We start from the raw sequence: 27,272 nt of genomic DNA, 5'->3' as shown, positions 1-27,272 counted from the left end.
CATAAATGTGCCCTGAAGCTCAAGTGAGCAGATGCAAGCACCAGGACTCACAGGGTCCAAGCGCAGTGATGATCACCATGATGAGGGGTCTCTGGGAAGAACAGGGTACTCCTTTGCTCACCTTGGCTGGCCCCCAGCCCTGTTCAGCCCAGGCAGACTCACTCACCGCATTGTGGCCGAAGAACTCACAGTAGCAGCAGTCACAGAACTTCCCGTCTCTCTGGTGGGTGGAGGACGAGGTGCAGGAGCTTCGCTCAGAGCTGCTATCCTCTTCCTCACCCAGTCCCTCATCTGCCTCACAAGGCTGGGGCAGCTGGCAGGCTAGGCCGCTGTGTGCAAACTTGTGCCCCTTGCACCCAGGCTCCCTGCTGCAAGGGAGAAAGATAGGTGAAGAGGTTAGGGAAGGTAATGCAGGAGTGGGCAACAGGAGTGTAGGGAGGCACCACAACCTGTACCTGCCACATCAACTGTCCTCTACTTGCTAGATCTGCACTTCTCACAAGAACTACTCTTGAGGGCCATCAAAAATACAAACCTCTGAGATTTCCCCGTGCTTCCCCTGCCTGTGCCCACCATATGCATCCTTCTCAGGGCATCATGTGGACACCTTTATTCTGTTTTCATGTATTACTATAATGATCTGTTTGCTTATTTGCCTCTTAACACTGTGTACTCCCTCCAGACAGGAACGGTGCTACTTCGATTTGTGGATCCAGTGTAACAATAACACTGTATATAGCAGGTGCTCAGTAAGTAGTTGTCTGAACGGATCACAATAACACTGTATATAGCAGGTGCTCAGTAAGTACTTGTCTGAACGGATCACAATAACACTGTATATAGCAGGTGCTCAGTAAGTAGTTGTCTGAACGGATCAGCAGCCTGATGGTTTTCCTGGCACACCCACAGGTTATCAATGAGGTGTTTCCTTTGACTTTCTAAGGTCCTCATGACCTGAATTTGGTCTCAGCAGCAGTGAATGGAGCTGCCTTAAATACAGTTGAGGCAGTACTGAGTTGAGGAAAAGCAAATGTGTCTCTTGGGCCACAGACTAAGAGCTACTGCTTGTGCCTGATACTATAAATTCAGCATGGTATTTCCTTTTTGGTACTGAGGACTGAAGCCAGGGGCGCTTAACCACTGAGCTACATGTCCAGTTTTTTTTTTTTTAATTTTTTATTTTGAGAAAGGATCTTGCTAAGTTGATGAGGCTGTCTTTGAATTTGCAATCCTCCTGCCTCAGCCTCCTGAGCTGCTGGGAGTGCTCCATCATGCACTAGAGAGTATTTCCCCAGAGTAAGGATAACACAGGCTGAATTAGAGCTGGGCCATCAGCAGCTGAATGCTGCAAGAACAGATTGAAGCTCAAGTGGTCAGGGAGCCAGAGTGAGGTTGGAGCTCCAGGAGCTGTGTGGAAGTTCAGTTCTCAGGGCAGTCCAACACAACCTCTCTCCGCTACTGAAAAGGACAGGAAAAAATGTAGCAAGCATTTAAAAAGGAGTGTGGAGGAATTGTCATCAGTGGTGCTTACAGAAGTTTACTCCAAATTGACCACTGTTTATTTGTCACATAAGCAAACTGATTTTAGGAAAATTAAAATACCCAGTGGTCCTGTGAGTACTGAGACCAGGACTCTTATTATTGGTGGTTGAATCAACGTGGAGAGTCCTATGGAAAGCAGCTTTTCAATGCATATTAAGAACCCTCCTTGGGCTGGGGATGTAACTCAGTAGTAGAGCATTTCTCCAGCACATGAAAGGCCCTGGGTTCGACCGCCAGCAACACCAAAAGAAAACCCAAAACAAAACAAATCTAAAAAAGGGAAAACACTTGAGGCCAAGACATCTTTGAAGATGTTATTCATAATGTTAAAATGGTGGAATGACCTGAATGTTCAGTAACTAGAGAACAGTGAAGTGACTACTGTTAATTTTCTTCAGCCTTGAACACTGAGGGCTAAGAACACCACAAAGGAACACAAACATGCTGATGAGGTAATGCTAAGTGAAAACCAGAAGCAGCAAATCTGTATAGATGCCATTAATACCATGTGAAAGACACATGAGGGAAAAATCAAAAGTAGTGGCAGCAGGGCAGTGGGATTTTTGAATGGGAAAATCTAGATACATATTAACATAGATCTGGTTTAAGATAGAGCTGGCTTATAAAAATATACATCTAGGGCTGGGGCTGGGGCTGAGTGGTAGAGCACTTGTCTCGCACCGGTGAGGCAATGGGTTTGATCCTCAGCACCACATAAAAATAAAGATATTATGCCCATCTACAACTAAAAAAAATAAAATAAAAAATAAAAAAAATATATCTACCTTCTTCCAAGAATTCACTTCAAATATATACTAATATAAATTTCTTTTTTTTTTTTTTTAAAAATATTTATTTATTTATTTATTTAAGTTTTTGGCAGACACAGCATCTTTCATGTGGTGCTGAGGATCGAACCTGCGCTGCACGCATGCAAGGCGAGCGTGCTACCGATTGAGCCACATCCCAGCCCCAGAAAAACAGAACTGGAGATGCCGGGGATCGAACCCGGGGCCTCATACATGCAAAGCATGCGCTCTACCACTGAGCTACATCCCCACTCTAAATTTCTTAATTATGTTGAGTTCTAGGGATCTCCTAAAGGACACATTCAAATACAGTTTTAGAATATTTATTATAACCTTATTTCTCTTGGTTAAAAAACTGGAAATGCCTACATGTTTAAGAATAGAATGGTAAAATAAACTATACTGGAGCTATAAAGTAAGATGTTGTATGTGGTCCTTAATAGAGGAATTTAGCTGGGCATGATGGCACATTCCTGTAATCCCATCAGCTCAGGAGGCTGAGGCAGGAAGATCGCAAGTTCAAAGCCAGCCTCAGCAACAGCGAGGCGCTACGCAACTCAGTGAGACCCTGTCTCTAAATAAGATACAAAACAGGTCTGGGGATGTGGCTCAGTGGTAGTGGCTCAGTGGTAGAGTGCCTCTGAGTTCAATCCCTGGTACCAAAAAAAAAAGGAATTTTAGGGCTGGGGTTGTAGCTCAGTGGTAGAGTGCCTGCCTAGCATTGTGTGAGGCACACTTATAAATTTTAAAAAAAGGAGGAATTTTAATTGGGGAAATGATCATGATATGATACTTAAAACATTAAGAAAAACTACACAGTTTTTAAGAAATTTAGGCTATAAGGACATTTTTTTTCCAAATTAAAAAAAATTTCTTTATAATTGGGAAAACAATGAAAAAAAAAAAAAAAGAGCAACTACTATGTACATACACACATCTCTGGGGCTTAAACCCAGGGTCTTGTTCATGCCAAGCATACACTCTACCACTGAGCTACTATCCACTTCAATTTACCTTTTAATTTCTACTCCAAAGGTACCCTTGGTAAAGTTTTCCAAAACTCTTTTGAGTTCCAGTGAGCAGGGAGTGTGGTCTTCACACAGTTCACTTACCTGTGAGTGCTAGGGAGTGGCTGAGAGCCTGGTGGTGGGAGGAGAGGCCCACTACAATGCCCACTGCAGTGCCCACTGCAGGGGTGGCTGCACCCCGAGAATGGTGGAGGCATCTTCAGGAGTGGCATGCTGGTGGAGGGTACGTGGGGGCTCTGACATGGCCCTGGGAGATGGGGGACAGCAGCAGCAGCCACAGGGCACTCTGAAGCCTGGGCAGGGAAAGGTGCTGCTGGGGTGGTGGGCAGCAAGTGTGGGTGGGGTGGGGAGCCAAGGGAACTGGGGTGAGAAGGGATCAGAGATGCTGGCTGGGGGTGGTGGCCAGTGGGGCTGTTAGGGGGAGCAGTGAGGTCTGTGTGCTGGTGGTGCTCCGAAACAGGGAAAGCCTCACCTGTGGGTAGAGGGGGAAGAGAGGGGTCAGACTTTCGGGAAAAAGCCCATGAGCTTACTGCCACAGCATCTTGCTTATTGTTACCAGAGGGCATAGCCTCTCAGTACAGGAGACACTGGAGCTAGAGAAGATTCTATATGGGCAGCAGCTCAGCTGGATAGGATTTAGGAACCCAAGCCCAAAGGAAAAGGTACTAGGAATGTTGGCCCCAGAGAGGGTTACACATCTCTACTGTGCATGAGCATGAAAAGAGGATGTGTGTTTGATCTGTCCAGGAACTGCTTATTCAAAGGCTTTCCTCAGACCTGGGATAGGCATGCCTGCAACAAGCTGAGGCTCTGAAACCAAGTAATCAGGATATGCCCGATTCCTGCAGGTGGCACCATTTTGAAGAGTTCTGCCCTCCATATAGCAGTATGACAGTAAATCATATTTATATAATAAATCAATAACTCAAGATTCTTCTTTTTGGGTCTCAGAGCATTATCCTAGTCTAAAGATAGAAGCTGCTGACTATAATAAGCATGGCAGCTTGCATGGCCAATCTCTTATGGATGTAAGCGCAGTGCTTTTATAGCCATCTCTCAAGTGAAGGAAACGAGGCCCAGGAGTGGAGGAAGCCCAGGTTTTCTGTGATGCTGCAGGGCAGGTGTTATGAGACTTAAGTCCTACTACCTTAAGAGCCTCCCTACTCCATTTACTCCTCAAATGGTCCTCACCATTTGAGGTCCCATCCTGGATTCAATATGAACAGCTATCAGAATCAATGACAGCTTTGAGAGCAATTTTCTTCTACTAGCAGTATTTTTCAACTTTAGAGTCATGGGAAAGGTGTTTCATAGAGATAGAAGGTCTAAGTTGCCCCTTCTACCATGAGAACAGCTCTATTTTTACTTATTTTAATAAACAATCCTCTGATTTATTAAATAAAGTGGACAGGAAAATATAGCTGTCTGTGTTGAGGGGGCCTGGCTCTCTGCTGAGCTGGAAGAACTCACCAGGGATGGCAGGAGGACTCCCAAGTGAGCTGCCTGGCACAGCACCACTGGAGTGCGGGGAGTTCCAGAGGCCCGAGAGCTTATGCGCAGACAGGAACGAGCTGGGATCCCAGTCCCCTGAGTTCCCATGGCAGGAAGAAGAGGAGGAAGATGAGGATGATGAAGAAGAGGACGAGGAAGAATGAGAATCACCTCCACAAGATTGTGATTTGCAGGACGTGTGTGACAAGGAGATCTGGAAAACAGGAAGAAAAAGGCTTACGATCACACAGCAGAGCAGACCCTCTGCTGCCTCAGTGTATACCAAAGGCATTCCTTTCTCCCCCAGGCCTCTGTGTCATTGTCAAAACACAATCAGGACAACTCTGGCAACAAGCATAAGCAAGGGCTGGTCTTTGCTAAGTGAGGGCTGTGGTGCTTCCAGTTATGTAGAGTGGTGAGAGGCTGCTATCAAGAGAAAGGGTCTTTAAGCCAGGAGTCCTGAAACTTAATGGATCCTGGGTCAAAGAGTGTGGAGGGGAATGAGAAATGAGGAAAGTCTGGCCACCATGACTCATGGGATGGCAGACTTCCATGGTTCCCAGCTATCTTGGAAGGCTTCAAAGGCACATTTTAGACCCCCAAACTGACCTTTACCCTCTGTGTCATCATACTGGTTGACTTTCAAACTGCAACAGAGCTGAAGAAATCAGGGTCACATGAAGGAGTAGGATCGTGATCTACTGGTACTTATGTGCAGGTCCTTATCCTTATCTTGTGTATGTGCTATGTTGAGGGGCTGGTGGGATACCTGAAACCTGTCTCTTCCCCCAAATCTGAACCTGAGCCACAAAAGCTGTATCAGGGTAACCCGGTAGTCTCTCAGTGCCTGGGCCTGGTGAAGGCCCAAGTAGAGCCACCTGAATACAGGGAAGGAACACCTGATGTCTCTGGGGAGGTGGCTGCTCTGCATTCAGGAACCCCCTTTTAGTGGTTACTTACTGCCACTGCATGTTCTCGACCTGTCTGTCTTTCATCTTCCTCCATGCTTTTCCGGCAACTCTGGCAGACCCACAGAGGCATCTCGCCTAGGAGATTCTTGACGAGCTTTGGCATGAAGTCAGGGGGAAGCTTCTCACCCTGCAACACCAGTCCATTTTGTGAAGGGCCTTCTTCCCAGCCTTTCCGTTCACGGTGACATAGCAGGCAGCAAGTCTGCACAGACTGGCTGGAGGTAAGGGGGACCTGCACAACAGACAGATTCAGGGTTTCCCAGGAGGGGAAAGACTCTCCTTAGAAATAATACTAACAGTACTAATAATGCCACTTATTACATACCAGGCACGGAGTTAGGCACTTTATAGACATAATTTAGATTTAGTCCTTATAACAGCTCTGCAAACGAGGTGTTCTTACTCCCATTTTTCCCCCTTTTAAATGAAGAAATATATTTTAAGAAGTTAAATGAGTTGCCCAAGGTTACAGAGCTAATGAGTGGTTGAACTTCAGGGAATCTGACTCCAAAGCTCATGCTCAAATGTTCTAATACCCTGATGTCCCTGAATTTCAAAGGTTAAAGACAGCCCTTCTCTCTCTGGCATGTTCAGGAGAGGTCACAATTCTGGGGATGCCTGTGCAGCCTACAGACCAATCCTCATCTGGAAGGAAAGCATACTTTCAGTCGACAGAGAACTTGGGAGAATGTGTGGGTTTTCAGGAGAGTCGCACAATTCCTTTAGGATCACAGCAACATTTTAGAGAAGGGGTTTGTGGAACTTGTCAGAAAGCATCAACTCAACTTAAAATTTATGTTGGCAGGGAGGTTAAGGCAGACCCTGGAACTTACTTCCTTTTTGGGGGGCAGTACCAGGGATTGAACCCAGGGACACATAACCACTGAGCCACATCCCTAGTCCTTTTTATTTTTTATTTTGAGACAGGGTCTCACTAAGTTGCTGAGGCTGACTTTGATCCTCCTGCACCAGCCTCCTGAGCTGCTGGGATTACAGGAATGTGCACTTTGCCTGGCTCAACCATGGTACTCTTGAGAGGCAGTGATGATGATATATAGAACCTGGATTTTGGGGTCAGATGGACATGCATTCTAATTCCTGCCCACTAGGAGGATGACCTCGAGCAAGTTATTTAACTTCTCTGAACTTCAATTCCTACCTACCTTGCAGAATTGTTGTGAGGGTTGTTGCAAAAGCAGGTAAAGTGTCTAGCCCTGTGCAGGCCCATAGGCCCAATACACAACCATTACTTGGCCTTTTTATTCCCCTTCTAGAAAAACTTGATCAAGTAATCTAAGTCTGAAAGTTTCACATATAGGGGACCTAACTGAAAGACTAATTGCATTTTGGCCCTGATTAATAGCTTTTCTATATCCTGTAACTTTGTAGTCCCCTCCCATGGGCATGGCCATGTCACTTTCTTTGGCCAATGGTATGTTAGCAAAGATGCTGTCAGCATAAGTGTGTACGTGTTTCTCCTTGTTTCCTTGCATTGCTAGGCTTGCTTACTCATGCATCTCTGCCACACTCCAAGGCATTACCAGGCTGGTTGCCTAGGATGTGAGAGTGGCTGCAGAGATGTATGAAGTGTAGAGAAAACAGTCTTGCTGGCTAATCAGCCAACTGATCAGATATATGTGAGCAAGCCCAGCTAAGATCAGCCAGACCTGTCCATATCAGCAGAAACACCCAGGCAGGCAGTAGACTCAGGAGAAATAAGTGTTATTTTAAGCCATTAGGTCTTGGGGTGGTTTGTAACAGAAAAAATAACAAATATACTTTCCAAACTTACCCTCCACTAAGTATTGTGTTTGCAGAGGGCATCACCCTCATCCTACCAATGAAACAAATGCCATCATCTGTCTCTAATAAAACTGCCTATGAGTTGGCATCAGGGTATCCTTAAATCTGTTACAATTACACTAACCTGTGTCTGTGGTTTCTCAAAAAAGAAAGAATTCAAACAGTAGTACCAGGAATATAATGAAACATTTAGGGAAATACATGGAATTGGGAGGAATACCAGAGACAGAAATTTTACATGTGGAATTCATAAAAGATACTGCCTAAATAGACTCTGCCAAAGGAACATCTAAAAGAGAAAGGCAGTTGTTCAGTGTTACGCCGCAAAATGGACCTATTGATGCTAAGTATCTCATGAAAAGGTGGAAAGTTGATGGTATTTAGAGAAATTAGGGCCAAGGAGGCCTTTTTGAGAACTGTACTCAGGATATTTTCCACAGCTGCAAGATGCTATAGTAACTCTGAGTGGAAGGGGGAGGCTAAGGTGCATGTCTCTTTCCCTGTAATTATAGCAACTATATCAAGGCAAAAACAAGGATAGGAATTTTACAATAGTTTCATTTTGTTTGCATGTTAGATTCTAAAGTCATGTAAAGATGAAAATAATACTTGTATGAGTAAAATTAAGTCTTGAAATTCTTTTTTATGGAAGGGGAATGGGGGTGCTAGTTATTGAATTCATGCATTTGATTTTTTATTTTTTTAGTACTAGGATTGAACCCTGGGGTCTTGTATCCACTAGGCAAGTGTGCTACACTACCACTGAGCTACATCCATGTCCTGAAATTCTTTTTTTTTTTTTTGTAACTTTAGTTGCAGAAGAACCTTTATTTTATTTATTTATATGTGGTGCTGAGATTTGAACCCAGGACCTCACACATGCCCGGCAAGTGCTCTACCACTGAGCCACAACCCCAGACCCCTGAAATTTTTTATATGGCCTGTCAAACATAATATATATGATTTTGTAGGTATGTCCAAGAATTCACAGGTATAATGAATGTTTAAGGCAATATACAAAAAATTGTTTCCTTTATTTTCTTTTAAAAGCAAACATAATTTTCAAAAGTGAAGTGTGTGACCATTGTGATTGTACTTAGTGCCGAAGTACTTGTGGGAGGCGCTGGGGTGTAGTAGAAAAAACAATAGCTTTGGCATTAATCCTGGGCTACCATCACTTTAAATTCTACTTATCCTTTATGTATACTCATCTGTAAAGTGAGATTAAGTCCTAATTTGCAGGATTCGCTGAGAAATAAATGTGATAGTCTAGTAGTAGACATGTAATAATATTCTGCTCAACATAAGGCACTAATCATTTACATGATGGCAATAATGGGAAACAAAAAATGATCACTGTTTTTTATGGAGTGTGAGAATTTCTCATATTGGATGAATGTAAGGTGACTTGTCAGAAAATATTTTAATCTCTGACCTTGTCCTCATGAAGTCATCCTTAAATTTCCCAGATACTCTATGTACTTTCCTACCTTATAACTTTGCTAAAATGGATCCTTTGCTTAAAAAACTTTTCCATCCAGTGTTTCCCAATGAATAGTTAGGCAGGGCTGAAAGGCCCAACTTAAATCCAGCCTCCACTAGGCATTCCTGGAGAGTCCCATTTGCAATTCATTTCTCCTCCCCCACACTCCTCTAGCACACTGTGCCTTGGTCACACTAGGGCCTTCTGTTTTATTTACCTGTACCTTCTGTTCCTTCTACCAGGCACAGGCACCAGGTCTGATTCCTGTCAGGATTCTTAGTGCAACATAGGGCCTGGCTCAGAGCACAGCTCAGCTGGGCATATACTAGTTCAATCAGATTTGTGAGGTGTCCACATGTCAATAGAGCTACCAAGAAGCTTAGTGAGATGGTGCTTGAAATTACCGTTTCTGGCAGAGAAAGGCCCACATCTCTCCAACCCTGTATCTCTACTCAAATGGTTCCAATTTCTAGAGTGAAAAAGTAGCGTATTCTTCAGGGATTCTACCCAGTTAATGGACATTAATGAAATGCCCCCAGTTAATGGAAATGATGCAAATCTCTCGAGACAAACTGGTACACAAAATAAGTGAATCAGCAATCAATAGAAGTCACTTTATAGGACAGGCTGTCTTCACAGGTAAAGGAAGAAACACAGGGCCTGGAAAGCTAATTAGAACTCTAAGTGAAGTATGGATACCACCTGTATTGCCTAAAGTTGCCCAGAGGACTAAGTGACATTAGAGATACAAATCACTTAGTTCCAGGGATCCAAGGGAGTAAGCACTCATTTCATTATCAGCACCCCTTGGCTGTTTTGTTCTGATTAAATTTATATTAGAAATTAACTTGCCCACTCTCCCGAGTTCAGCAAATAAAGTCCTGTTTTCAGGTCCAGGCAGTTCAGAGGAGCCAACCCTTAAACCTAGGCCCTGAGTGGCTCCTTCTGGGTACAACGAATGCACTGTGGAGCTGTAACTTTTCTGACAGTTTCATCTATCAGGGTATTTGCCAGGGTTAGTGAGGATTCCAAACCCTGGAGATGTTACATTGTCAGTAATGTGACTGTTCCTTTAAAAAAAAAAAAAAAGTTGTGAAGGGTGAGGAAGTCCTGGGGACTGAACCCAGGGCCTCACACATGAGTGCTCTACCACTGTGCTATACCCCCAGCTCTTTTTACTTTATTTTTGAGACAGAGTCTTCTTTTAAGTTGCCCAGTGTGGCCTTGAACTTGCAATTTTTTGCCTGAGCCTCATGAGTAGCTGTGTTCCTTCACATTTTTGCTTTGGAAAGAAAAGTTCTTCGTTCAGGGTTCCCTTTGACTGCAATCTCCAGCCATTTTTCAAATTCTGGCAGTCATGATCCCTTATGCCTTGAAGAATCATTCAACCCAGGCTTTTAATTCACTGGTCTCAAGATGTATTTTTATCACCTGGCACAGTATTCCACACACAAAGAAACTGAAACTTGTCAATAAATGTTCATCGAATGAATCCACATTTTTCTTCATCAAAAAGGCTGATGAATTAAACCTTTCTTCCTCCTCCTTCTCCTCTTTTTTTTTTTTTTTTTTTTTTTTGGTGGCTTTGGAAATGATTTTAAAACCAACAGCCTTGTAATAGTTCCTGCTCTCCTTGGATTAAATTTTAGAGTCTCTGGGGAGTACAGTTTTAGCTTTAGCAAAGATGGGGAAGGGGAAAAGGTCTAGGGATTCTAGTAATTTTGGATCTGTTTAAAAAGGTTTCAAGATAATTCTGCTTCACTGAACAAAACCAAAATCTCTGTAGAGAGTAAGATAATTCACAAAGGATCCATGCTGTAGAACGCACATCCCCTGAGCAGCGAAGGAGCCAGGTGAACTCTAGATTGAGGCAATTGCAAGGTCCAGGAGCCTGGCATCTGTAGTCATTAAAACCATTATGTCTGCTCCCTTACCTGACCAGGCCCAGACTTTTCTGCCTTGGCCTGAGAAGCATTAAGTTAGGACAATCTAGTTTTTCCTGGATAAATAGAACATCAAAGGGAAAACTATTTTTTTACAGAGCACCATTTTTACTTGAAGGAATGACTAATTTGTTATGCAGATATAGATACTGGGCAGACATTTTCTTTAAAAAATGAACAAATGAACAAAGTGAGTTTATCACTTCAAGGAAAACAACAGGCAGTATTTGTGGTCAATGATAAAATTCAAGCTTTGAAGCAAAAATTAGAATTTGGGAAAACTTGTATCCATCACTATGAGGTTGACGGCTTCCCAAGACTTTTCTGAGGAAATCAGTGATGACATTAACAAATGTTATCTTTTGGTATTATAAAATGAAACAAAAACATTTGGAAGATCTGCAAAACTCAATGAATCTATTTTCCAAATGATCAAAAGCACGAGATTACAGAATTATCCATTGGTAAAATATTCATTCCAAGTGTCAGATAGACAATGAATTTAACATAAATGGGTACAAAGATTTCAGATAGTGGTGTCAGATTCCATACTGCAAAAAATGTCTACAATTACCTGGAAAGGCCACTAAGACATCCCACACTTTCTAACCATATATCCATATGAGGCTGGATTTTTTTCACATACTTCAAAGAAAACAACATACTGCAACAGTTGATACAGAAGCATATATGAGGAACTGGCTTTACTCTAATAAAGAAGTTTGCAAAAATGAAAACAAGCATTCTTTGGGTGTGTGTGCGCGCGCACGCATGTGTTAGGGATTGAATGCAGGGCGCTCTACCACTGAGTCACATTCCCAGCCCATTTTATATTTTTATTTTGAGACAGAGTCTCACTAAATTGCCCAGATTGGCCTTGAACTTGTGATCTTCCTGTCTCAGCCTCACAAATTGCTGGGATTACAGAGTTGCTGAAATTTTAGGCACACGCCACCATTCTTGGTCCATGTTAATCTTAAATGAATGTTGACTAAATATTTTTTACACTTTCACAGCTTTAATAATTAACTTGGCAAATATGAATATAACCAACATAAACAAAAGCTCTTTGAGGCTTTCAATAATTTTTAGGAACGTAAAGGGATCCTGTGACCAGTACTTTGAGAATTGCTGATGCAAAGCCTCTCTAGCTTGTCACACAGTGGGTATAAGTCAGGCAACAGCGATTATTAATAATGATATAGTTCATGGCATATCTGGATAGCTCTTTGGGGGCATGATTGAAGTTTTCACCTTGGTCTTTCTGTCCACAAGTGTCAGGGAATAATCTGGGTTACCAGACCAGGCAACTGCCAAGGATTGCTCTGAAGCTGTATCAAATTTCCAGCACTGAACCTGGTCTCATTCCTCCCATGGGGTTTCCTTTAGTCCCAAGTGTTAGTATGTTTGCACAGGTTTTCCCCAAGACACATACTGTATCTAACCAGCTACCCTGCAACAAGTTCCAAAATCTATTCTGAAACAGCCCACAAGAGCACTCTCCTCTCAAGGCACCAAACTCCAAGAGTCTCCCTGTCACCAAGACAGGCAGAGGACAATAATAGTACCTAAAATTCCCTTTGAGAAGCAGGGAAAATGATTATTACCTAACCTAGAAAAACTCACCAGGCCAGTTACTGTTGCTCACTATTCTATTCATTACTTCAACAAAGGTTCCTCAGAGCTGGTATCTCATGTCAACCATTGTGTTACTCCTCTCTGGCAACTTCCCTAGCATCTCTTAAGATCCTAGTCAAAGCCAATGAACATTTTTGCTGAACCAGGATAAGGAGAACTAATTCTTTCAGTGTAGTACCTATATTCTCCTATATTCTCACCAAATGCCTAGAAGAATTTGAGCTCTTTGGGGGCAGGGAGTGGATCTTGGTCACTTACAAAGGTCCAGAAACTTAGGCTTGGCTTGAACCTAGCACATTAAGTTAGGACAATCTAGTTTTTCCTGGATAAACAGAACATCAAAGGGAAAACCACTTTTTCATGGAGCACCATTTTTACTTGAAGGAATGACTAATTTGTTATGCAGATATCCACTGAATATATGAAAACTTAAAACCCCTCTGGCTCATGTCTCAGCTGCTTGACACAAAGAAATCCCTTTCCCAGCATGCTATGCTGAAGGCATGGCTACACCACTATGATTCTCTAATGAGGGGGTAATCAAAGATAAGAATCTCAGGCCAATCCAATGCTGGCAATCAGAGCTGCAGTTAATTCTCAGGGAGCCAATCCAACCCCACCTCAGTGGCCTGGAACTTTTACTCAAACTCCCACTCAGGTTGTAGCCCTTCTAGGAGGTAGAACAGGCTTTCATTATTATAAAGACAGCTGGTGGAAAATATAATCTGGTTGTACAAGCTGAGTTGAGGGTAGGACAATGAGGTTATATGACCCTCGTGACCCTCTATCTCCATTACTACCTTATTGAATTTTCTTCTTGGGTACAAATAGCCACAAGAAAGAACCAAGCTGTGGATTTACCTGGATCCGTGGGCCAACTGCCACGTTCCTATTCTAAAACCAGCCCAAGTTTCTCATGGGGCAAAGAGCATGAACTTTGGAGACACAGTTGAGAGTTCAAATTCTAGTTCTGTCATTTTCAGTATGATCTTGGAATGTCTTTGAGCCTTGGGTCCCTCAATTTATGAAATGGGAATAACACCATACTTCACAGAGTTGTGAGGACAGAAGGAAATAAATTATGTAAAGTACCTGGCCTGGGCCTGGCACACAGTAGGTGCTCAATACCCGTTAGTTTCTTTCCTCTTCTGCCCTGGAAGAAATGACAGGGAAACTTACTAAGTGAGACTTGCCCAAACCAAATTTATTACTTGAAGCACAGGATGGAGGACTAGACAAGTAATCTTCAAGAACACTTTGAACCCCCAGTCCACGTTATATAACATGGCTGTAATTTCCTAATAAGAACCTTCAGTGTTTGTCGTCCCTCTAGCCCCTTCTTTCTGTTTTAGTTTCCCCACATCACTTTTCAAAATAGAGGTATCTACTCATTTCAGAATGAAGGGGGAAATCACAAAGGGCGCCAAGAGTATTGGGTAGAGTATAAAGGGGAGATGGCCATTAGGACGGCACATGTTCTTCTCCATGCTGCATGCAGCTACTCAGCTGGTTGCTGCCTAGAGTTTGAAGAATGAGGGTGGTAGCATGGGCACAGAACCAAAGGACACAAATGCAGGACCTTCCTGGGACACAAGTATGCCTCTGCTCAGAATTTTCTGCTTCTACACATCCTGCCAAGAAGGACCATTAAACATTCCTTTTTTCCAAATATGTAATGCAGTCACACCTGCTGTACCCTCTGCCTCAGTTTAGGTGTCACATCCTAAGTCCACAGGAAGAATGAATTGGGATTCACCCTGGGATGAGCTAACGCTTTTTTGTATCTTTCTAGAAAAAAGCTGATCACAATAACCTAGTAGTTGAAATTTATCTTCTCCACAATACTGTGTGATTTCCAAGGGCAGAGCCTTGTCCCAAGAGATACTATATTCCAGTCATTTAGCAGAGGCTATAGAACATCACAGACATAGGTAAGCATTTTGATATGCTATGGGAAATTAGCAGTTGAATATCATTAATAGGGCAACAACTAGAGAAATGGGGGGGAAGGCTTCTCTTTTTTTAAAAAAACTAAAACTGTTTCTATTCCTGCTTATGAAAAAGTTCCTCCCTGGGTGGCCTCATTCTTTAAACAAAACCCTAGGCCTCCTCAATTCAGCAGTTCCTAGACCCAGCCACATTCAGAATACCTGGATTCTAACAACAATAGATTTCTGGGTTCTAGACCTGGAGACTCTGGTTTTGTAGGTCTGGGATAGGGTCCAAAAAAGCACAGGGGATCCAATGATTAGTTAGGCAGGGGTGAGGAAGCTGTGGAATCAAGCAATCACAGTACCTCTCCCACTGAGAATTACTTCTTCACATGTTATCAGAGAGGATTTACTGAGGCACATGCTGATCAACTTCCTACTTAAAACCTTTCATTGATTCCTCACTGACCAAACTACTTGGTGTGGTGAAACAAGAGCCCTGCTAACTTCTGCAGCCTGATCTCTCCAGGCTCACCCATGAGTCGGTCAGTGCTCTTTTGTGGCTCTTTGTATGTGCTCCTTTCCTTCTTTAGACCTCCTTCTCCCACTTTGCTTTCTGGAGAACTTGTTCTCAACTGTGAAAATTAGGCTCTGAGAAGCCCTTTCTGATCCAGCCTCTGGGCTATCATGTCTTGGGCATTCTCAGCATCAAGCATCTACAATGACCATAGCTACCATTTGTGTGAAGTGCTTGACAGAACCCTAACATTAACCCTGTGAGCCTGAACTCACTGTCATTTCAAACATGAGAAAACAAACCAAGAGGCTGATTGAAACACTTTCAAAGGCCAGTTATGAGGATGTGGTTTACAAGGATATGATTTAAACCTTTACTCAGAGGAAGCTGATACAATACATTCTTCTAGCATTACTGCAATTACTATATACATGGTCTGTAGACCATGAGCCCCTTGTGGGCAAGAACCATGTCTCATTTGCTTCTGCCTTTACAGCTAGTTCAGGGCCTGGTACAAAACAGGGGTCAGTTAGTGTCTGCAGAATAAACACCAGAAGAGAGGATAATTGGGCATCACAGCATATTTATCAAGCCTGAATTAAATGAATGAGTGACTGTCAGTATGGCCCAGTGAGGGGACAGGGGTTAAGAACAAAGTCATAGAAACCTGATTTTTAAATTATAATTTAGTTTAACAGACCTGTAAAGACCATACACAATACCACAAAGATGAATTAATACTGTCCATGCTCTGAAAAATTTTACGTACAATAAGGAAAGGTGTTAGAATCTTAAGTATCCATCTGATAATGGACATTAAACTTATTATTCTGGGACATTTTAGGGAAATTAACCTGGGTGGTTAAGCCTTTATCTTCAAAGACTGATAGCATTTTTACACGGCAAGTCTCTACTGGCTTATAAAGAACCATTGTGTGGCAGGGCTGCCCCCTCAGTATCACTTCCTCCCACTAGTATGGAAGTGGTTCAGGGCAGGGTGGGATTCTAAGCAGGAGGTCCCTAAGGGTAGGGACTATCTCATCCTTCTGTGAATCCCAAAAAAAGAACCTGTTGCAGAGAGCTTACTGAGTGAATTAAACATGAGATGGTTTTAATAGAGACCAACTGATCATCTGCTCCAATTCCTGAGGAAACAGGTTTCCTCTGAGCAGAAGGAGAACTGGGTCTCTAGAGTCCCTTAAAAACTAAACTGGACAAAGTCTCAGGGGACACTGTAAAGAGATCAGCATTGAAGAGGTACATGAGGGGTGGAAGAACAGCATGAGTTTACACCCACCCCCCTCATTGCTGGTTTACATTCTAGCAAGTCTCCTGGGGGCTGAGTATACAGCTGGAATACAGCTGAGTAGTCTAAGAGAGACCAAAGACAGCTAGCTAGTAGTTCTAGCAAGTGAGGATATTTAGGCTGTCTGGTTGGTAGGTACAGTTCCTGCCACCTCAGAGGAATCTCTATGTACTAGGTGCTCTGCATGCTGCTTCGTATTCTCTTGTGCAGTCACTGATGAGGCTCAAAGAGAGAAAAAATGGTCTCAGAATCACAAAGCAGAAGGCAGAGCTGGGAGTTCAACTCAAGTTGGTAAACACTATTCCCCATAGTCTCCTTCAACTGTTTTTAAGTTTTGTGTGTTTTTTTCCCTTTGCTAATAGGCAGTACCTGTTTTAGTTTGCTCTTGAAGTAAAAGGATTTATGCTCTTAAGGATCAGATCAATGTGGTTTAGAGGCCTGAAAAAATTGGAAGGACTTTTGGGATTTCAATTAACCTTGAGGTCTTACATTTAAATGTGTACCAGTTATGCAAATGAGTGAAGAGGCCTAGAAAGAACCAGAGAGGCATAAAGAGCACATGCCACATAAAGACAGCAGTGCTACTCAGATAGATTACTATCTCGTGGAGATGTGGGCGTGGTATTACCATAATCTTAGTTTTGAGAAGCAAGAATTCAGATTTGTGGGAAACTTCTTGATTTTTTAAAAATACTAGTTCACATTAAGATAAAAACAGATTTAAAAAAAAAAAAAAGTGTGGACTGGGAGTGGTCTTATTTGCTGCCTTTGGACTGGGGTTGCCATATGACATAAGTTTGACTTTCCTTATCCAGTCTATGTTCAAGTTGGGGTGGGAGCCAGAAATCCTCACCAAAGGCACGCCTGTGGACAGAACAATGATTGATCCCCCACCCTCTCACTAGTACTTTTCACCAGCGCACAAAAGCCTGGTTTTGAATCCAGATTCCACCTCCAGCAAATAAGTGGAGCACAATCAGAATACAGTTTGTCAATGTGTTTCATTTCTGTGGCTATTAAAAATTCCTCAAAATACAAGAGTGAATTTTTTTGGCTTCATACCTATAGTGGAAGTCATTTGGGCAATTTTAGTTTATTTTTTGTGGTACTGGGGATTGAATCCAGCACCTTGCACATGCTAGGTAAGCACTCTGCCACTGAGCTACATCATCAGTCTTGGGAAAATATTTATTTGGGTTTCTATTTCTTCATCTGAAAAACAGGGTAAATATATAAATATATCCCATTCAGTTTGTTCATTAACATTTGTTAATCAATGGGCATGGGATATGATGGTGACTGACTTGGTTTTTGCAATCTTAGTTTATATATAAAAGCAGACAAATAATTACACCATAGTTAACCCATCATATTTGTGCTAAATGTTCTGGAGAAATACAGGGGAGGTGGGAAGATCAGGAGCAAGGTATGTCAGGTGCCTATTAGAATAAATGAATGAATTGACAGGTCACAAATATAAGAACGTGGTAGACCTAGATATCAGAAGAGTTAACGAAGCTTATAGCCCTTGGGAAAATTGTGTCCTCAATAAAACTGAATGGTTAAGCCATCATCAAGTTTTTCGGCTCCTCTACATGTCAGGGACCCTAAAGTACTGTATGATCTGAATGGGAAGGAGAGAAGATGACAGACATCACTCAGGCTCTCTCCTTTTCCACTCTCCTTTTTGGATAACAGCACTGCCAAAGGGGGTCCAGAGTAGATTAGAGGAAAAAGCAGACTCAGGGTTGGAAGCCAGACCCAGGAGGTCTCCAGGTCCAACCCAGGGAGTTTCCTCTGGAACTGGAGTCAGCTGAGGGTAGGAGGTGGGGATGAAGGTGGGGCTTCAGATACTCAATAAGCAATGACAGCTTCATTAATTAAAAATCTCACTGTAATCTGATACAAAGGAGACAGCACTAAAACTAGGTTATAATAAGCACAGGCTCTGGGCTGATTCATTCTTTCTCTTATTTACCTAGTTAGTTCATCTTTGTGTCGACAAGGCCTTGGCCTAGGCATGGAAGATCAGATATATGACATGGTCTGGGTTCCTGTGGAGTTCACAGTCCAGTGCAGGGAATAGACAGATCAACACAACATTTCATCACATAATGGGGAGTGCTACCAGAGGGAAGCACAGAGGACTGTGGGCACAGAGGGGGCACCTGACGCAACTGGGGAGATCAGGGAAGGCTTTCTGGGAATAGTACCCCAAATGGCATCCCCACTCACATGCACAATTCCAGAGATTCTACTAGAAGGCTGTCAAGAGCCATGCCTTCTGGCTGCACCAGCCTCCCAGAGTCCCCTGCTGCCCGATGCAGTGTCTGCAGAGCCAAACGCATCTTCTGCCACGCCTCATCCTCATCCGGCTGCATCCGACCCTCCAAGACTCCTGCAGGGGCCTGCCTTCCTTGGCAGGCTCAGCCAAAAGACCAACTCAAAACTCTTTTGTCAGAGCAAGCTTAGGGCGAGCCACCCAGCCCCAGGTACCATAACCCTCCCAGAGCAACTGTGGCCCCTGCCACCCCCGCCTCACAGTGAACACTGGCAGGGTACCTCCTATTATCTCCTCTGCTCAAAAGAAAGTGACCTTCTGCCAGGTGGCAAGCTGGAAGCTTTCGAGAATCCTCCTACTGCTCACTCTCAGCAGGATTCGCCAAACCAGGGATCTGAGGGGTGGGGCGGGGGACGCCTTGTGGGACGTGAGTATAGAGGGGAGAAAGGGCAAGTTTTCTGGGTTTCCACCTCAGGTCAGGAGCCCCACCAAACAGTCCTCTGGACAGCCTGGCTGGCTGCTCCAACTGCCTTGCTGGGCAGGGAGAGGAGGGAGTCCCTGGAGACTGATGCTGGGGGCACAGCTGCTGAGGGGCAGCGGCTAAAGGCAGTGCAGGGGAACAAGCAAGAGGCTGCCTTGCAGACTCCAGCGCCCTGAGATGGCCTGTGGGTGGGTTGGGGAGCAGGTGGGCCCAGGGCAGAAAGCTGAGCTGTGGCCTCAAGACCAAAGCCCAGTCCAATGTGGGTGTATAGCCAGAACGTTTAGCTTCTGCTCCAGCCCGGAGGCGGCGGGAGAGGGGACAGCTTCAGCCTTGTCACAGGAGGACCGGCCAAGTCTCGGCTTTGGAGAGAGGGGGTTCAGCTTCCACTCCCACCCCAGGGGGAGAAAGCCTCAACTCCCGACTTGGGGGAAGGCTCCGGCCCGAGCCGGGCAGGATGGTCCATGCCCAACCCCGCCCCACTCCCGCTCCGGGGAGGTGAAAGCGCCCGACCAGCCGGAGTCGCCTCGCTCGCTCCTACCTGCAGGCCGGACGCCAGCTTGGACTCGTCCTCCTCTCTGGGGCCGTCGTGGTCGGGCTCCACCGGCGCCTCCGGGGGCCCTGCTCCCACTCCAGCTTCCAAGCTCAGCGGCGGCGGGGGCTCGGGTGCTTGGGGCTTCTGCAGCCCCGCGGCCCGCGCCCGCTCGCGCCGGCCCGCGCCGCCGCTCGGCCTGCTCCGCCTCCGAGTCATGCTGCCGCTCGCGCCGCTCCCTCGCCCCACTCGCGCCGCCGCCGCCGCCGCCGCCGCCGCCGCTCCCCTCACAGGACAACAGCCAATATGGCGGCGCCCGGCTCCCCCTCCGCCCGCTGCCAGGAGGTCAGAGGGCACTCAGAATCTGCGCCGCCGCACTGGTCCCCGACGCTTTCTGCGCCATTTTTAATAAGGTCCACGCCCTGAGTTCGGTGGAAGGAAAGTCGGCCTGTGAGACACTCCAGCTCCCAGCCCTCCCCGCACAGGTCTTAAGGGATGCGACTTGCCGGAGAAACGTTTGTATTGTTGTGGCAGCTGCGCTGCGAGGGCCTAGGAGTTTAATAATTGCCTGTTAAATGGATGAGTGAATTAATTTCTGCTACGATACTTTCACACTCGTCTCCTGACTCCTCCCAGCAGCACTTGAGTCAGGTACGGATCATTCCCATTTTGCAGTGGAGAAACCTAGAGGCTAAAGCCGGCCTGTGAAAGATTGCTGAGCATCATCCAGCCAGAGATCCTGGGCTCGTGGTCTGCTTGAGCTAAAAGAGACCAAGGCATCGACTGTATCTTTATTCGTAATGCATGGTTTACTGGATATCCAATCCAGTCTAGTGTGCTTAGGACTGCTGTACCCAGACCCAGCTCCTTCTCCTGGAGTGACGTGGAACGTGGACCGTTAAATACATAATTACAACCAGTGTGATAAAAATGAGATGACTGGGGCACGTGCTAGTTCAGCGTTCCAAAAAGTGGTATGTGCAAGAAAGGATTTTGAGTGGCACACAAAGGAACATTAAAATTTTTTAATTTAAATAGGATTTCCCCTCTCCTATTTCTTGGGAATATATAATACGTATACACGGTACAAATTAAAAAAAGTTTTGAGTGCTGTCTGCCTCATGTTTGGTCCAGTGACATTCTGAAATGGTTATGTGTAGTTTTGCTATAGATATCACCAACAGGAACAGAGTCCTGACATTGACTTCCTGAAGAACTAAACGGAAAGCCCTGTATCCTTAACTATGGATAACATAAATAAAAAATAGTACATCATCTCATAATAGGAATTAATGCCACTATCAAAGATTTGAAAGATGTAGAGTAATTCTCATCATATCATCATTGTTTCTTCAGTTTGGCCAATATAGAAGAGAGAAAGCCTTAGAGAATGAAAGGGTGCTCCCCTAGCATGCTCCCCTAGCATGAAGGAAGCACTGGATTCAATCCCCAGCACTGGGGGAAGGGGGTGGGAGAACAATGTTGTGATAAACTTACTCTGGTAAGGACTTCAGTTGTAGGTATTCTTCCAGATATGGTCCTTCTTGGAGCAGATTGGCACAGTTATTGACTTCTAACAGTCAACCAGAGAGTCAATGCTTACTTTTGTATAGAGCAGTAACCCCTTATCCTTCAGATTAAGTCCAAGACCTCCAGTGGATACCTGAACTGAGGATAGTACCAAGCATGTGCTCTCTCTCTCTCTCTCTCTCTCTCTCTCTCTCTCTCTCTCTCTCTCTATATATATATATATATATATATATACACACACACACACACACACACACACTATATTTTTTCCTATACATATGTACATACCTATGATAAAGGTATGGCCTAGGAGTTTAATAATTGCCCATTAAATAGTACAAATTAAGTACAGTAACAGTAACAGAAATAATATAGCCATATACTATAATCAGATTGCCAGCATCACTACTCCTGTGCTTTGGGGCCTTTATTAAGTAAGATAAGGATGACTTGAACACCAGCACTGTGATACCATGGCAGTAGATCTCAACCCAAATGCCTACTAAGTGACTAACAGGCAGGTAGTGTATAAAGCATGAATATACTGAACAAAGGGATGATTCACATCCTTGGCAAGACAGTGCAGGGTGGTGTAAGATTTCATGTTACTCAGAACGCTCATAATTTAAAATTTTATTTCTGCAGTTTTCCATTTAATATTTCTGGACCATGGTTGACTTTGGGTAACTGAAACTGTGGGTAGTGAAGCATGTGGTATGGAGGGACTACTGTAACAAACATCAGTAATAATCTGCTTTCATCTGACAGGGGCAGCAGTAGACCTTCATTTTATGTTTCTGGGCTATGTCACTCTCTGGATACACTTGGTTTGCCAGTTTTTTTGACCAAATCACCTTTCCAATGGCTCTATGGCTAATCTGCCATGTCCTTGGTGATGTCACCCTGATGGAACTTGAGAACAGGAAGTAACAGATTCTCTAGATGACTTGGTGAGGCATGATGTGTGTGCCAGAGGATGGATAATAAATCCCACAAATAAATGTACAGGTATTGTGGGGCTGCTAGCACCCTGCCATGGCAGTTTCCTGCTCAGGAGATAATAAGATACCTGAGAAAAATAAAGTCTGAAAATAGTTAGTGAAGGAGTAAGAGACAGATCCAGGAATTAGATAAAGAGAAAGCAGAGGTCTGATAGGTCCAGTCCACATAGGAGCTGGACCTGAGCAACGAGAAAATGGCTCTGGTCTTTTATTTAAGGGAGAGTACATCAAAGGCAGGGATAGTGTTTCAGTGAGTGAAGTCTTGCTTCATGGTGTCTTGCAGTTGATTGGCATCTTGGCCAGCCACACCCATCTCTGAGAGGCTGTGTGTCTGTGTGGCTCTAGTGGGTCAACCCAACTCCAGTGCAGTGCTGAACCTGGCAGAGCTGGGTAGAATATCACATGTATTGGGCAGTCTCACCAGCAGGAGTGCTACTGGGAGTTCCCAGATACCAGACTCTCCTACCCACTGGCTTCCATGCTGATTGGGTTCACCCATATTTCATGGGTGACTTCCAACATACAGGGATCTGTCTACTTAGTGAACCATTTAGAAGTCTTGGGTGTTGTATTGGTTCATTTTCTGTTATTATAGTGAAATACCTGAGGTCAGTAACTTATAAAGAAAAGAGGCTTATTTAGCTCATAGTTCTGAAAGTTCAGGGGCATGGTACCAGTATCAGCTCAGCTCTGGTGAAGCCCTCATGGTGAATGGCACCACGAATGCAGAAGTATATGCAGAATGAAGAGATTACATGGCAAGATAGTGTTATTGTCAGGCTGGGGTTGTGGCTCAGTGGTAGAGTGTGAGGTAGCATGTGTGAGGCTCTGGGTTCGATCTTCAGCACCACATAAAAATAAATAAATAAATAAAGGTTTAAAAAAAAGATAGTGTTATTGTCTAGGGATGCTGGGTTGTTTCTGTTCAGCAAAGAAATGAAGAACAGGACACATAGGTAGCAAGCAAGCAGCAGGTTTATTGTAAAAGTGATAGAGACAGACTTTTTCAAAGAGAAGGGGCCTCAGAGCTGGGATTTCCTCATTTCCTTATCTCTCTCCCTGTCCATGCTTTCTGTTATTGATTGGTGTCCCCTCCGCCCATTTTAGTTTTTCTATTGGATCCCCCACTTATGAGCACAAGTATGGAAGTGTCTTTCTGATTGGGTCCCCCTACTTGTGTTCACAAGCACTTTTGTCCAGCAGGAAGTTGACCTCATCAGAAGACCCTCTCCATGCTCCTTTGTTCTGGCCCTGCCCCTGACCTCCTCATTCTCCATCTTGCCCTGGCTGCCTGAGCCGCCCTTCTATGTCTCCCTCAATAGGAAGACAGAGAATTGGGAGAAGCCAGTCTTGCAAACTTCCCCTAGGCCACCACCTCTTGAATATCTCACCACCTCTTAACATAACCACAAGGGCACAGCTTCCAACACATGAATCCTGAGGGACATATTCAAACCATAGCAGATGTGTCAAGATATTCTTTACAAAGTGAAAGACAAGTACTGAACATTATATTCCCTACCTCTAAGAAGGATGTACAATACTTCACGGGCAGCTTTATACTTGGGAGATAACATTTCAGTTACATTATTTTGGCCAGTTACTGGACCACTTGAAAGCTGCCAACTTTAGTGGGACATACAAGGAGAAACTCTCGCCTGTGACCTGCACGGGCGAGACAGACTGCATTTAAATGGGCTGGCTGCAACATTAAGCTAAGAAGGCGTGAAAAATTACACAACACAGACATTTGACCTTAAAGGTCAGCTTCCACTCTGGAAAGAGAACGCTGGTTAAAGAGACCTGTGAGCCCGCGGTTCCTTTATTTTATAGTGGGGACATCAGAGAGGGATAAGGTTTCAAGGGTAGAGTCTTGCTGGAGATGTCTCTGTGACATCTCTTTGACATCTTGGCAAGTCACACCAATCTCAGGTGCTGGGTGGGATCTTAGGCAGAGCTAGAGGGGGATGGCGCACCTGCATCATGTGATCAATCCCTGACTGGGAGTTCACAGTGCCAGGCCTGTCCCCTCAAGAGGCTACTATGCACAGTGGTTCACACACACAGCCCATGGACAGCTTCTGACATTTTCTTACTGGACCAGGCTGCATAATAAATAGTTTTACCTTTTGCCTTTGTACTCAAGCTTTGGCTTTTGGAGCAAAGTAAAGCATTCCTTTACCAAACAATCGTTCTTTTTCTGAGAAACAGCTTCTTGCTTACTCCAGGGATCTGGTGAAATTGGATGCCTGACCATAGCAGACATACCAGGTAATCATGTGACCTAAGCTTAGTGTTCTGATCTACCCAGCCATAACAGTAAGGGTGGCCGGCAGCACTCCATCATCAAAAGGAAGTGACATATAGGGATTAGGTCCAGGCAAGTCCTAAGGCACAAGTAGGTTGTCTGAGAAAGTTGCTCACATTCACCTCTTGCCACTCTTCCCTTAATCTATGTTCATGGTCTCATGAATGTTACTTAAGGAAAGTAGACAGAGGAAGAAAAATCTAAAAGTCTGTTTACAGATGGCTCCATGTGTTGTGCAAGATCCAGCCAGAAGTGGACCACTAGGGTGTTAGTCTTCCTCAGAAAAGACCTAAGGACAGTTTGTGGAGAGACCTTGCAATAAAGACACAGGGATTATTGGGCTTTGGAAATGACTTAGTCAATTGGTGAGAGATCTGGAAGAAACAAGACGGAAGGCCTAGCAACAGGAAGTAGTGAGGAAGACAAATGTGAATAGATTGCCCAGAATAGGTTCAGAGCATAAGGTTGTGTCCCAGATGAACACTCACCAAAAGAACCTCTCATGGTGAGTTTGGTGGTACACGCTTATAATTCTAGCCTCTAGCTACCTAGAGGCTGAGGTAGGAAAATCAGAAGTTTGAGACCAGCCTGCGCAACTAAGCTAGACCGTGTCTCAAAATAAAATAAATAAACAAGGACAGGGGAGGTAGCTCAGTGGTAGAGCACTGGTGAAGCATGTGCAAGTGCTGGGTTCAAGCCCCAATACCACAGAAACAAAACAAACAAGCAAAACAACTTCCTAAAAGTCCAGTGGAAATATGGTCCCTCTGTGATGTTAGATTGTCTCCTTCCCTGGCTACCGCAGGGATCACTCAGCAGGTTCACGAGAAAATTAGATCAGCCATAGGGATTGTTCCCCTTCCCAAGGATGACCTATCTACTGTGCTGAACCCAATGTGCAAGCCTCAGGGAACGAGCCTAAAATCCTGTGTGGGACTTATTTTGAGGAGACCAGCCAGCTATCTTGTAGCAGAATGACTGGGCTGGTTAACTGTTGTAATGAACAGTCCTTAAAGTCAAGGCTTTAACACCTTAGTTCTTGTTCATGTCATGGTCCAACGCTGGTGGAAGGGAACTTTGTTTCATGCAATCATTCAGCAACCCAGGCTCCTATTTGGGGCTGGATTTCATCTAGACTATAAAGTCATTTTCACTCAACTAGAAGATGGAAATGAAGATAGAGTGAGGTTGTTGGGACCATTTTTTTTTTTTCTGAACCATACCCAGAAAAGAATCCTCATCCTCTTTATTCACATTCTGTTGCTGACAATTTAGCCACATAGCTGGCTCCACCTGGCTGGAATCCTTGCCTCCCACTCTTTTCCCTCTGCCTCAGAAACTACTGATCTTTCTGTCTCTACAGAATATTTTGCATTTTCATATAGTATGTGTTCTGGTTTTTTTTTTTTTTTTTTTTTTTGGTGTGTGTGTGTGTGTGGTACTGGGGATTGAACCCAGGGCCTTGTGCATGCTAGGCAAGCACTCTACCAGCTGAGCTATATCCCCAGCCCCTGTGTTCTGTTTTGCCTGGCTTCTTTCTCTTGACATCATTATTTTGAGTCATCTATGTTGTAACATATACAAATATCTCATTTCCTTTTTTTGTTGTTGTTGTTGAGTATTAGTCCATTGTATGGAAGTACCATGATTTGTCACCCACTGTATGTGGACCGGCAGTTGTGACAAATATTTCTCATGCATTACATTAACTTGTTCTGCTGCTCTGAAATCTGGAAGAAAATATATTTTAAGCAAATATATAATATATAAAATACTGAAATTTCGTCTTTTACAATTGTTTAAAATTACAATTTTTTACATGTTAATTTAAAAATGAGCTGGGCCTGGTGGCACATGTCTATAATTGCAGTGGCTTGGGACATTGAAGCAGAAGGATTCCAAGTTCAAAGACTGCCTCAGCAATTTAGCGAGGTCCTAAGCAACTTAGTGAGACCCTGTCTCAAAATAAAAAAAATAAAATGGCTAGGGATGTGGCTCAGTGATTAAACACTCCTGGGTTCAATCCCTGGTATCAAAAAATAAAAAAAATAAGACATGGCTTGGTGGCACATGCCTGTAGCCTCAGGAGGATGAGATAAGAGAGTCACTTGAACTCACAAGTTTGGGGTCATCCTAGGAAACATAGTGAAACCCCCTATCTTAATAACAAAAACGACTGAGAGAAGGACCAGCTTCATGGCTATGTAAGCTTTGTAGCTGTAGAGGACCCCATACTCAGAAGGGCTCCATGTTCCACTTAGTGCCATCCATTGCTTTCTTAAAATTCTTAATATTTGAACAAAGGACCCATGTTTTCAGTTTGTTCTGAGTGCTACAATTTCTGTAGCTGGTCCTGCATAAGAGGGTGCATAGTTTAAAAAACTGCTTGTAGAGGGCACACAAACAAATGTTTGAAGGCCATTGATCTAAACCTCCAGTTATCTAAGGGCTTGGGCTTCTGGAATCCTCAATCCAAGAAGGTTTGTGTATTAGTCAACTTTCTGTCACTATAGAAAATATCTGAAGCAATTAAAAAAGAAAAGGCTTATGGTTCTGGAGGTTTCAGTCCAAGATTGAGTGGCCCCATTTTGTTGGGTCTCTGATAAGAGAAGCCTGTTATGACAGGATCACACGGTGGAGTAAACAACTTACCTTATGAGCCAGGAAGCAGAGAGGGACA

At 44.0% G+C, this 27,272-nt stretch overlaps 1 protein-coding gene and 1 non-coding gene across 6 annotated transcripts in view; both read right to left on the bottom strand.

Moving 5' to 3' along the window:
* Positions 1 to 19,976, bottom strand: part of Fam193b (family with sequence similarity 193 member B) — a 31,704-nt gene extending 11,728 nt beyond the window's left edge. For 2 of the 5 annotated variants that reach the window (XM_026398216.2, XM_026398217.2), the window contains exons 1-5: positions 19,763 to 19,976; positions 5,831 to 6,073; positions 4,850 to 5,084; positions 3,464 to 3,851; positions 167 to 368 (exon numbers count right to left, since the gene is read on the bottom strand). In XM_026398216.2, coding sequence (XP_026254001.2) covers positions 167 to 368; positions 3,464 to 3,851; positions 4,850 to 5,084; positions 5,831 to 6,073; positions 19,763 to 19,972 — 1,278 coding nt within the window. In that variant the 5' untranslated portion in view covers positions 19,973 to 19,976. Of the gene's footprint in view, positions 1 to 166; positions 369 to 3,463; positions 3,852 to 4,849; positions 5,085 to 5,830; positions 6,074 to 18,697; positions 18,879 to 19,024; positions 19,063 to 19,762 lie in introns of those variants that run through there. The other 3 variants (XM_077801342.1, XM_026398219.2, XM_077801343.1) reach the window with 3 other exon arrangements.
* On the bottom strand, positions 2,530 to 2,601 carry Trnaa-ugc (transfer RNA alanine (anticodon UGC)). Its single transcript has one exon. It is a non-coding gene; the product is annotated as a tRNA-Ala (tRNA).
* Positions 19,977 to 27,272: the final 7,296 nt, after the last annotated feature.

Source organism: Urocitellus parryii, chromosome 1 (assembly GCF_045843805.1).
Source record: "Urocitellus parryii isolate mUroPar1 chromosome 1, mUroPar1.hap1, whole genome shotgun sequence".
NCBI lineage: Eukaryota > Metazoa > Chordata > Mammalia > Rodentia > Sciuridae > Urocitellus > Urocitellus parryii.
Note: the sequence above shows the minus strand (reverse complement) of the source record. Positions and strands in the feature narration are given on the sequence as shown.